We start from the raw sequence: 12,471 nt of genomic DNA on the forward strand, positions 1-12,471 counted from the left end.
TATGGCAACGTGGTCAGCATTGGATTTTTATTTGAATTTCCACAGATACTGCAACCAAGCATCATAATTATAAGAATAGTAAAACTTTCTCAAATGTACTAAAGGTATTTTTCCACTTTCAAATCCATAACTCACCAGTTTTTGGTATATATCAGTTTACGGTTGGATTATAATTTAGAATATTACAAGGTGCTCTGAAGATATGAGACTAATGTCAGGTGTCTCCTTCACACCATTTTTGAGTTGTCACCAAGTACAGTAGATCACTACCATTGAATTATTTTTATGTATTCCAGGTACTTCTCTACCAAAATCTGGTAAAATAAACTGGTAGAAAATAAGACACTTAGGGTGAGTTTGTGTATGAAAGGCAGTTGTGAGTAAGTCCTTTATAAAATTGTGACAAGTATTGTGCAAATACAATTTCCAAAAGTGTAGAAATACACTCTGACTTTCCAAAAAATGTCACCAATAATTGAACCACATTGCTTTCAATAGTAATGCATAGACATCACCAGATCAATTGTGTACAACACTTTTCATCGTGTCACAAAGAATCTGGGATACATTGATCCATTGAATCTAATGAAAGGCATCCTTTATGTTAAGACTATAATGGTTCTTTGTGACAATATTAGTAAAAGTTAGCCAGTTAGTGTTTAGTTATCTTGGGTGTGATCATCTTATGAAAAGAGTAATATCGGCAATCGCTGGGGGGAATAAGGTCCATCACACTGGTCTGAATATTCTCCTTCTTGAAGCCGGACTCCACCAAATGAGGCACTTGAGTTTCCTGGACAGGTAAAAGGTATATGTTAATATGGCAAATGGTAAACTGATCACACAGCATTACATGTTCCAAAAATTCAAAATGTTATCCTTATTATAAAACAAGATAATAGTCCAAAATACAGAAGCCTTTTTTTAAAATAAATGTTTCTGTGTGAGGGGCAACCAGGCAGACAAACAATTTGAGAACTGCTGTTACCCCCAGCTGAGGAATAGCAGCTCAGATGTAAATTAAATCACCTGTACTCTGCCAGCTCATTACAGGAGCTCCAAGCTGGATATAAAATGCAAGCTGTTTTGAATGTCCAGTTAGTTTTGGCAGCTTCTGAATGAATCAAATAGATCACACCTACATTTCATGGTAGCTTCAGTAAGGTGTGTTTTATTCCTACCTGGAACATTTTTTCAATGTCATTATACTTTCCCTTCAGCAGCTCTCCCCAGGAGGTGAGGTTGCAGTATGTAAGAATGCCACCAGGTTTCAGCAGACGACAGGCGTGACCCTGAAAGAAAAGTTTAAACTTTTGGTTTCGCTGCATTTTCTGCCCGTGTCCTTCCAAGGTTAATCTGATAAATTAACCAAACTGTGTCAACACCAATTACAATATCAACCCTGAAATTGGGCCAGGTGATAATTGGATCCAAGCAGAGAACAAGGAGGAGGTGAGAAGAAATGGAGAGTAAGTAATTGGAGCAGGGAGTCGATGGTTGGGATAGGAAGAACAATAGAATGATTACAACCTGCCGAGCATGTCTGTGGAACCTGCTTGGAGGCTCTGGGGAAGAGTGTGGTGGGCCTATAACTGATCAGTATCAGCCAGGATGCTGCAATAGGTGACGGATGAGTTTCTTGCTCTGTAGAGAAGAAGGTACACACAAACACTTTGTGGGGATGTCATATGGTCAGAAAAGCTGTTAAGGGTTACAGATCAAATTTTCAGGGGGTTGTCAGTTAACAAGATTAATTTTGTCACCCAGAAGGAGAAATAATAGTAAAACTTGAGAATTTTGCAAACTGGTCTGACTTGTACACCTGAAAATAGAGCTCCAATACAATAATTTCTTTCCAGGTTTTTGCTGGATTTTCCCCTCAGAGCCTAGAGTTGCTCTGGAAATAGGAGAATCATGTCATCAGACTTTCTTTTTAAACAAATGACCCAGTTACATTTCACTAAAACTGGGGCAATGGTTTAAATATCAAAATAGAAATGTGATTGTATGTGCACAAATGTGCTGATGAAAGATGAGAAAAGCAATCCACTGTTGGTCAAAACCTGTTATATTTCAAATGTTGCCCAGTCTTGATTAAAAAGTCATTAAAATGAAGGTTTTGTTTCTTTCTCCAAAAATGTTGCTGGATACTTTCAGCACTGAGTTTTTGCACCAGATTTCCAGCATCCACAGTACTTTGCTTCTTGTGGAAGGGTGTGAAATGTACGTGATAGATGCACAACTCATCAAACAAAGGAGCAGAAGTCAGCCTGCTCTGACATTCAACAGAACCGTGGCTGATCTGCTAATCAGCAACTCCACTTGACTGCCTTATTTCTGTAAATTTTGGTTCTCTTTTTTAAAAAAAATGCTGTTGCATTTATTTGCAACACAAGCAACTTGAAACTGGTTTCTTTGACAAGAAACGCAAGCAATTTAGTTGGAATATGTAACTTGATCTGATCTGCTGTAGAACAATTGTAGGTTTCTGAAATGTGTATGTCCATCCAACATCAGACAGGTGACAGAGTTTAGAACTTGTTGTAATTCCACCATTGCCTGAGTGGGTATAGATGCAATGACTATTAATAGCAGGATGTAGTTTGCTGTACTTTGTGAAGGTGATATTTTCCTGCTTTAACAATTATCATTGTGCTTGGACAATACTATAAAAGAATTTACATTCAAACCCTGAAAGAACTGAAACCAACATGGTCATTCTAAAAGATGAGAGATGTAACAAACGATCTGGGTCTTTTTCAATATATAATTTCAGTTACATCACACTGTAACTTTTGCTATAAATTCTGTATCTTAAATCTTACTCTACACAATCACCTGATGAAGAAGCAGCACTCCAAAAGCTAGTGCTTCCAAATAAACCTGTTGGACTATAATCTGGTGTTGTGTGATTATTAACTTTGTACACTCCAGTTCAACACCAGTGTCTCCAACTCATAGCTTGATTCAGCCATGCATGAAGGTGGCCATTAGGATAAGGGTAATGTTGGGTATGTTCCTAACCCACACCCCTGATGTACAGCTTTGTACATGGTGTCCGTATGGACATGGTCCATCTTAGACCTCCAGATGAAGCAGAAGGTCGGTCAGGTGACTGCTTTGGTGCAGGCTCGGGGAATAGGCCAGACCTGCATTATGTGCAACAACACCAAGAGTACCTTACACTTGATCAGGTTTTTACCTGCAATGGAGAGGGAGCAATGCTCCTATCTGCCCAGCTTTTGCCTTGCTTTGGCAGTACAGTCCAGCCAGGTTTTGGTGTATGCACACCCACCAAAGCTTATTCCCAACCCCTTCAATATCTCTTTCATTAGTTTAACCCACCTGCAGAACTCAGCAAGTAGCTCCCACTGGGAAAAGGTGTTTTCTAATCAACGTGTACAGAGATGTTATTATGCACCTCAGTATCTGATGGGTCTTGAATAAGTGTCTCTTAGCTCAGAGGTTTAGGGACACCACTGCACCATAATGCCTCCCACCAGCAGGATGCTTTGTAATGCCAAGTGTACCTAAATCTGATCATATATGCACATGATCTTCAGGTTCACCCATACAGACTGCGTGAAGACAAGTTTGATGTACCTTATAAACATTCACTACAAAACATGTAATCCTTGTTCAAATTATTTGTATGTAGCCTTAGATTAAATGGAGAAACTAGCTGATGATAGTAACTGAACCTTTGTGCTCTGGCTGTAAGTAGAATTAACAGCACTGCCTTGTGCATTTTCAGCTGACACACTTCTGAAAATCAAATTTTCTCATTCACTGAGGAGCTAATTCTCCAGGGGCACTATAACATACAGCCAAATTTTAAAGGAGACATACACTTAAACTAAAATAATATTTTTTTGAGACAGATAATATGGTGCCTACTGGTCACAAAAGCCCTCAATGTATTACTTTATACACTTTTGGACCAAGTGAAACTGATCTGATTAAATTAAGAAGTGATAGACCCTTAAAGATGTATGGTAAAACAATCAAAACTTTTAAAAGGAACAATCAAAACTTTTCTGTAGTTTTGAGTGAAGATAATGCACACCAGTGTCTCCAGCGGTCACGAAGCACAGAAAGCCTGAGGTATACCCATACTCCAGGGTCACCTGGGCAGAGATATGACCATCAAAGAACAACAGGCAAATTGGTCTGACCCAAAATTAGCCAGTTTATAGCGGTTTGCATCATTCTTCTTACTTGTCGCCACCTGTCCCCTACCCCAACCCAAATCCCTCACATTGTTCCCCCTCTAGCCCTTGCACCCCAAGTCCCAGGTTTCTGTCACCTCCAAATCTCAAGCCGCGGGTTTCAGAAGTTATGTGACACAAATGCAATGTGCATACATGGTGGAGGCATGTGGATAGTCTTTAGCTCCAGCTCTTATGTGGGAAAGCATTTGTAGATGAATTGCTGATTTATCTTGAAATGAAACACTCCAGAAAAATTAGAGTTCATCCATTTAACTTTAAATTAATGTTTAACAATATGATAAGTCTCAATCAGTACCCAGTAATCACTTTGACACTAAAAATTACTGTCATAGATGTAGCATTTAATTCCACAAGATTTTAATCGTCTTTATAGATTTATTATTTTAAAAAAATGTCTTTTCTCTTTACATAATTTGCTATATACGATATGAGATTGAGTTAAATATTCTAAGTTACACATTCTGGTAGGTGCCTCAGTAAGAATTCTTTAGTCTAGTTTGTTAATGAGATATACAGTTGGTTGCCCTATTAACATAGGTCCAAGATTCCCCATATAGTGTAGTGCACTGTTTCAGGTTTCTGATCACTGCAAGTTCCATTGCAAAAGCCCAGTGAGAGACTGTGAGCAAGACTAACTGTAATGAATGACGAGTACTAATCATATACTGATGACTGCAAATTCTGGGCCATCCTCTTCACTTACCTTTATAAAAGAAAACTGATGTGTATGCCAGGTTTCCTCAGACAATGGGTAGGTATCATAAAGAATTCCTGAAAAACAAATGAACAAAGTAAGAATTTGTGTTTTGTTCCACAGCCAGAAATTAAATGAGACAATGACAACTTGCAATGATACCGAAACATTTAATGTGGTAAAATGTTGCAAGGCATTTCATAAGGATGTAAACAGACAAAATAACTTGAACCCAAGACAAAGAGGGTAACATCATGTCAAAGTCTAATCAAAGAAGTAGGTTTCAAGAGCAGCCTGAAGGAGGAGAGAGATTTGGAGGGGTTCAGGATTGGATACCAGAGAATAGAACTCAAACAGCTGAACACATAGCTACTGGACAATGCAAACAATGAATTCAGAGACATATTCATCCAGAAGTGGAGGAAGGAAGAGGTCTAGTCAGAGGCTTATCACACTGAAGAAACTTGGTTGGCATGGATGAGTTGGACAGAAGGGTCTGTTTCTATGTTATATGACCCTATGACAAATTTTATTTGATAATACTCCAGTGAAGTCCCATGCCACAACAAAGACGTCACATGAATGCAGGTTGTTATTATGAATGCACTATTAAAAATTATGACCAATAGTTTAAACGGATCCCTGGATTCAGAATCTTATTTATCAATACACATTTTAAAAAATGCATGTTTATATTGCCAACGGTTTAGTAATAAAGTACTTCAGAGAAAAAATACTACCGTCAAACTTACCGTCAAAATGCGAATCTGGTAATGTTGAAACTATATCCTCCCAGAGGCCCTTGAGGGGAATAATCTGCATTGAGAAATGTGAAAGGCTGATTTCAATAATGTGTAATTACACTTCCATAATTATTTGTACATTAGCAGAAACGATCTTACTAGGGTGCTGTTATAGAGAGAAACACCATTGTAAACTTGATAAGCTAAAAGGCTTGCGCCTGTGCTGTAACAATCTCTAGGCTATTACCTCTTCTATACAAAAGAATGAAAGTCTAGCATTTGTTTATTCTACCAATTCTTTAAAATATCTCAAGCCACTTCCCACAAATTTTGTTAATTTCAAATGCAATGGCTGTTGTCATAATGGCAACGACCTCATTCATTTTCCATACAAATGCAAAATATGCAGAATTCTAGACTGCATCTTCAAGAACACTACTTACTAAACAGAAAAATAAATCAAAGGACTGCAGGTGCTGAAGATCTGAAACAAAAATAGAAATCGCTGGAGAAACTTGGCAGGTCTGACCGCGTTATGGAACAAAAGCAGAGTTAATGTTTCAAGTTCTACAGTTCTGAAAAAGTGTCACTGGACTTGAAACATTAACTGTGCTTTCTCTTCACAGATGCTGCCAGACCTGCTGAGTTTCTCCAGCAATTTCTCTTTTTATGTACTGAACATTACAAGCTACTTCAAAACTGATGAATCTATCTGCAAATACTATGGTTCTTGCATTAACAGTCTTTGAAAAATTGCTTTAATATATTTTACAGTATGAATTTAGCAATGTGTTCAACAATCTCCATGCAACTTATTCATGCTGTACTCAGTTATGTTTTTTTTTCTCTCTATTCATTCCTTCCCAATGAGTTTTGCTCCTGCCAGATCATGGGGCCAAAGAACAAGAGTTAAGGTTTGAGTAGTGTGAGATGCATGATAATTTGTTAGTTCCTCCTAGACATGAATCAGCTCACCAAATCATGGTCTTCAATCAGGGATTAGCATGTTTGCCTACAATATGTGTTTCCCCACCTAGTACCTGGAAGGACAAGGGGAGCAAGCATATGAGAAACGACCAGAATCTAATCACACACCATGATAATGTGGAAATATATCAATGTTCCTTCACAGCTACTAGGTCAAAACATTGGAAATCTCAACTTCACAATGCTGTGGGATCCCTTTCACCACATAGACTGCAATGGTTCAAGAATGTGCAAAATAGATTGTCAATTGATGTCTGTTGTCCCCACATTATATGGAAATGGTATGCAAATACATGTTTATCTTTTGATGAGGCAACTGGATCACACAAATTTCTATCTAATTGGGTTTTATAGCAGTGGATAAAGTGAAGACTGCAGATGTTGGAGATCAGGGTCGAAAAGTGTGGCGCTGGAAAAACGCAGTAGGTCAGGCAACATCCAAGGAGCAGGAGAGTCGTTTCGGGCATAAGCCCATCATCAAGAATATAGCAGTCCCAGCTGAAATGAGTTTGGTTGAGCAGTTTCACTTCACCCGTCTTTCATATAAATGGAAATTTGCGTAAAATCAGTAAATTAAAACAAAAAAAATTGTGAAGCAGCTGCAAAACTATCCAATGTTTATTTATACACACTTACCTTGTGGGGTTGCTCTTTAGCCCATTCCTGTAGTCTTTTAAACACACCATCATTACATTCAATGATCCAGTGCTCTTCAATGTTTAAAGACTCTATCTTGGTGGCTGCAATTGCCATTCCAAATCCAATTTCCAGAACACGTCCTCCTAAGCCAAGAGTAAGAAACTGGTCTTATTGCTATTTTTTCCCTGTCATTAGTCGCACCATAGCATGCTACTTCCAGCCAATGCCTTTAAGACCACCATTGCACATAATGACAGTGCTACCAGAATCTATTGTACAACCAGAAAACAGGGTGGGAGTTAACAGTTGTTGGGCTAAGGACTCTGTAACTCTACTGTGAACTGATATGCTAGCTGCCACATGGTTTGTACTACTCCACTAGCTAACTGCACTGGCCTAATGTTCTCATATGACTATCTCTAGGTCACAGCCCCTCTTTACGTCCAAATTCCAAGGTGGGATATTTAAGGATACAGAAAAGTGTTGCTATACTGGAAAACCCAAGGCATTGGCCATTACCAGACAAATGAGAGAAAATCAGTAGAGAAGGAATATCATTCTAACTAAATTTATTTTGCACTTCCACTGATCCTCAAAAACAAATTTTAGGGACAATAGACAAGCATAGAGGCTTGCAGCACAGAGTCAACCTATATAGAGTCTGCTCCAATCAAAAACAACTACCTGACTATTCTAATTCCATTTTTCAGCAAATCCAACTCCATTTCCAGCAAAAAATGTACAATGAAAAGCTTATGAAACACAAATCACATAAAACAAAGCATTGGACAAACCATATTTGAATAATATATATAAGATATATCTTAACGTTTTTAATGTGAAATGCAGGAGTAAATGCCAGGTTATGGAACCATTTAGCTGCAGCTGTCACTAACTTCACTTCAAATTCTGAATGAATGACAACATTGCACAAGTGTGCACACATTAGGAATGTGGCAAGACAATTCTAATAAATAATGTTACACAAAGAAAATACAAAATTGTATCTAATCTAATTTTATTGATTTGTTAAAAACATGAAACTGAATTTGATTTTCATCAACGTATCTGAAATTGGTCTCCCACATTTATAATGGCACTACTGTCTAAGGCAGCTTCACACACTAACTGAGGAAGGAAAATATGTTACAGAATAATGTATTCAGAAAAAAATGCACCTTGTCTAATTATTGAAGGAATTAGGGAGATCTATAAAATTCTAACAGGACCAGACAGAGTAAATGCAGGAAGAATGTTCCTGATGACCAAGGAGTCTAGAACCAGGGGTCACAGACTAAGAATACTGGTTAGGCCATTTAGGGCTAAGATGAAGACAGCTGCAAATGTGTTGCTGGTCAAAGCACAGCAGGTTAGGCAGCATCTCAGGAATAGAGAATCAGAGAAAAGCTACAAATAATATTAGGTGGTTCAGTTGTGTTCTCTGGGGACATGTCATGGCATTGTTTGTAACAAAGGATAATCTTTACATTGGTAAGTAGGAGCACTCACAGCACATGAAGGCTTGGATGTTTGATAAAATTTAGTTGCAAATTTTCTTTACAATTAGATCGACAAAATGAAAAATTGGCCCGAAAGTAAGTGTACACTGAACTATAGACAGCCTCAGAATCTTCAAAGTGTCACAAGTCTTGAAACATTAACTGTTCTTTCAGCACAGAGTTTCTCTAGCAATTTCCAGTATACTCCTCAAACACCTGAAGGAGTAGTGCTCCAAAAGCTTGTGCTTCCAAATATACTTGTCGGAATAGGAATGGGGAAGTCCATTTGGCCCTTTGAACCTGCTCCACCATTCAATATGATCATAGCTGATCATCCAACTCTGTACCTTCTACAGGCTTTCTCCCCATATCCTTTGATCCTTTAGTGCTAAGAAACTATATGTATCTCCTTTTTGAAAACATTCAATATTTTGGCCTCAATCAATTTAGAGAATTTCTGTGGCAAAGAATTCCACAGCCTCACCACTCTCTGGGTGAAGACATAAAGATGAAGAGAAATGTCTTCACCCAGAGAGTGGTGAGGCTGTGGAATTCTTTGCCACAGAAATTCTCTAAATTGATTGAGGCCAAAATATTGAATGTTTTCAAAAAGGAGATACATATAGTTTCTTAGCACTAAAGGATCAAAGGATATGGGGAGAAAGCCTGTAGAAGGTACAGAGTTGGATGATCAGCTATGATCATATTGAATGGTGGAGCAGGTTCAAAGGGCCAAATGGACTTCCCCATTCCTATTCCGACAAGTATATTTGGAAGCACAAGCTTTTGGAGCACTACTCCTTCAGGTGTTTGAGGAGTATACTGGAAATTGCTAGAGAAACTCTGTGCTGAAAGAACAGTTAATGTTTCAAGACTTGTGACACTTTGAAGATTCTGAGGCTGTCTATAGTTCAGTGTACACTTACTTTCGGGCCAATTTTTCATTTTGTCGATCTAATTGTAAAGAAAATTTGCAACTAAATTTTATCAAACATCCAAGCCTTCATGTGCTGTGAGTGCTCCTACTTACCAATGTAAAGATTATCCTTTGTTACAAACAATGCCATGACATGTCCCCAGAGAACACAACTGAACCACCTAATATTATTTGTAGCTTTTCTCTGATTCTCAACAAAATGCTTTAAGTCAGCACCAAAGGCAATTGCACCAGAGAAGAACATTGTGCAAAAAAAGGGCTACGGGGAGAATGCGGGTAAATGGAGTTGAAATGCCCATCAGCCATGATTGAATGGCGGAGTGGACTCGATGGGCCGAATGGCCTTACTTCCACTCCTAGGTTTTATGGTGCCTTAACACCATTCTACCTTGCACTGACTGCAAAAAGTTCACACGTATGGTATCTATTATTTGAATGCACAATACATAATCACAGTGGGAAGATAACTATTCAGTAAACTCAGGTAAAATCAAATTTCCCTTTTGAATGCAGTTGGCATTCCCTCATAGTCACTGAGATTAAAAACTGGGTCATAGAAAGTTTTGTAAAATTTCCTAAGAATGTGTCCAAATGATTTTATCCCAAGACGGGAGTAACTGTGCAATTCACAACAAACCACATTTTAAAATCCACGTCGATATAGTCTGATCTGTCTTTCAATCTTGAATCTCACTCCCTAATTTGTACATATTTTAAAACATGAAACCTTCGCCTGCACAAAGTCACAGAGCGACGGAACCACCCCCGATCTAAAATTAATTCTGAACGTTGGAGTGTTCGGTAGCGGTCATGTGTAGGTTAGATGCTGCACTTAAAAATTAAGAAGGGAAAATAATGTTCAATAAACGTGGATTCTCTTATGCGACAGAGGTGACCCAGTTTATAGAATAGAATCCATGTGAGCAGGATTTTAAATGTAGGGGGAAGGGGATGTCTCACGGCGATGGTTACTTGACTGAGAGGAGAGAGTGGACAGTACCTTTTGAAGCCGCAACAGTGGCCAGTGAATGCATATATGGGGTCTCCCAGCGCTCCATCACCGGTTTGCCCAGGATCTGCAATTGGGTGTCGCTGTCATTGTAGTCGGCGCTTGCTAACCTCCAGTCCGGTTTGCAGTCCTCACCCTGCGAGAAAATGGCATCCTTGCTTTCCAAACTCATTCTGTTTCCGATCAGGGCGCAGAAAGGGGCGATGTCCACTCGACAGGTTTATAAGACCTGCGATTTATGCTGACCTTGCAGCTTTAGCCCCCTCCCTTCAACGTAACGCTGGTATGTTAACGTTATCATAAATAAACATGCAGCAGCTGGGGCCTAACAGTTGTTACTGAGCTTTACAAATTCTGACAGCAGAGGGAGAGGGGCACAAGTGACTTCATAAAATTCTTCGGGGTGGGCTGACAAAACATTGGGAGCATTACTCCCCCACTTTTTGAAGACGTTAATTCTTTACTGAGTCAATTGAATGGGATGGGGACATCACTAACATTTAGTAACCATCCCTGATTGCTCTCGAACTGATTTGCTGTCTGGGTAATTTCACAATCTCCCACATTGCTGTAGGGTGGTAGGGTGGCTCAGTGGGTAGCACTGCTGTATTACAGTGCCAGGGAACTGGGTTTGATTCCAGCCTCGGGTGACTGTTTGCATATTCTCTGTGTCTGCATGGATTCCCTCCAGTCCTAAGATGTGCAGGTTAGGTAGATTTGTCATTGCTAAGTTGCCCATAGTGTCCTCAGGGGTAGGTCTGGGTGGGATGCTCTTTGGAGGGTCAGTGTGGACTTGACGGGCTGAATGGCTTGCTTCCAATCTGCAAGGATTTTATGAAATGTTGGCTAGACCAGGTAATCATGGCATTCTAATGATAATGGCTACTATTAGATTGGTGTTTAATTCCACCGTTTTCAAATAAAAAGGATTGACTTTATATTTTACCATCTGCATTGATGGGGTTTGAACCATAGCTTAGAACAATAGCCTAGGAACCAGGAAGTACTCATGCAATGCCATTATTGATACACTACCACTTCCCCCAACATAGCTTGTCTAATTTCTGTGGGACAGGCAGCAGCACCCTCCCTGGTTGACTGCAAACTGACCACTCCATCAAAATATTCCATTTTTTAAAATTGCCATCAGAAAGGAGAGAGGCTGAGTTGACTGTTTCACTGCCGTGGAAATACTCACATGTGAATAATTCACATTTCTGTTTGGAAGGGTTGGGAGAAGATCGTGTGGAGATCTCAGTGGTTGCTTGGCCACCCTCAAGAAATCTTATTCCTTTCAAATAAGAAGTTAACAATGTTGCTTTACAATTGCTTCCTTGGATGCTGCCTAACCTGCTGTGCTTTAACCAGCAACACATTTTCAACAAATGTTGCTTTGCATGCAATGTCCACCTTGGCTGTCTATTTAACTGTCTGCCTTTCCGCAGAATAGCCTATTGTGTCCTGTACACTGCAAAATGTCAAAGATGTAAAATGTGGAAGAAACCAGCTGGTGACTGACAGATTCATCAGACATCCTACTTGTGGTCAGCGACTTTATTTACAGTAAAATTCTACAACAGCCAGAAACTCAATGGTTTAAGCTACTTCCATGGTTTTCCTTAACCCAACGGGTCTAAACATATGTTGCTGTTGTGTCCTCTATGGATTCTGTCTAGCATGAGATCTGGACGTTGAGTTTCCGTCCTGATCTCTTGAGGTTGCTCCTTTAGA

General features: G+C 39.2%; 1 protein-coding gene across 1 annotated transcript; it reads right to left on the reverse strand.

Annotated features, from left to right (window-relative positions):
• Nucleotides 1-13: 13 nt before the first annotated feature.
• Nucleotides 14-11,020, reverse strand: gamt (guanidinoacetate N-methyltransferase). The gene is made up of 6 exons (XM_060846555.1): nucleotides 10,732-11,020; nucleotides 7,293-7,438; nucleotides 5,679-5,742; nucleotides 4,936-5,003; nucleotides 1,182-1,292; nucleotides 14-793 (listed from the first exon to the last, which is right to left on the reverse strand). The coding sequence occupies exons 1-6, from the start codon at nucleotides 10,910-10,912 to the stop codon at nucleotides 653-655; spliced, it is 711 nt and encodes a 236-aa protein (XP_060702538.1). The 5' UTR covers nucleotides 10,913-11,020; the 3' UTR covers nucleotides 14-652.
• Nucleotides 11,021-12,471: the final 1,451 nt, after the last annotated feature.

This window comes from Hemiscyllium ocellatum, chromosome 28, assembly GCF_020745735.1.
Source record: "Hemiscyllium ocellatum isolate sHemOce1 chromosome 28, sHemOce1.pat.X.cur, whole genome shotgun sequence".
Taxonomy (NCBI): domain Eukaryota; kingdom Metazoa; phylum Chordata; class Chondrichthyes; order Orectolobiformes; family Hemiscylliidae; genus Hemiscyllium; species Hemiscyllium ocellatum.

Coding starts and splice junctions, on each gene's coding strand:
- gamt (XM_060846555.1), bottom strand. CDS start 10,912: ATGAGTTTGGAAAGCAAGGATGCCATTTTCTCGCAGGGTGAGGACTGC. Junction 5,743..7,292: donor CTAAAGAGCAACCCCACAAG/GTAAGTGTGTAT, acceptor TTCTCAATGCAG/ATTATTCCCCTCAAGGGCCT. Junction 1,293..4,935: donor ATCAGTTTTCTTTTATAAAG/GTAAGTGAAGAG, acceptor CTTTTCTTTCAG/GGTCACGCCTGTCGTCTGCT.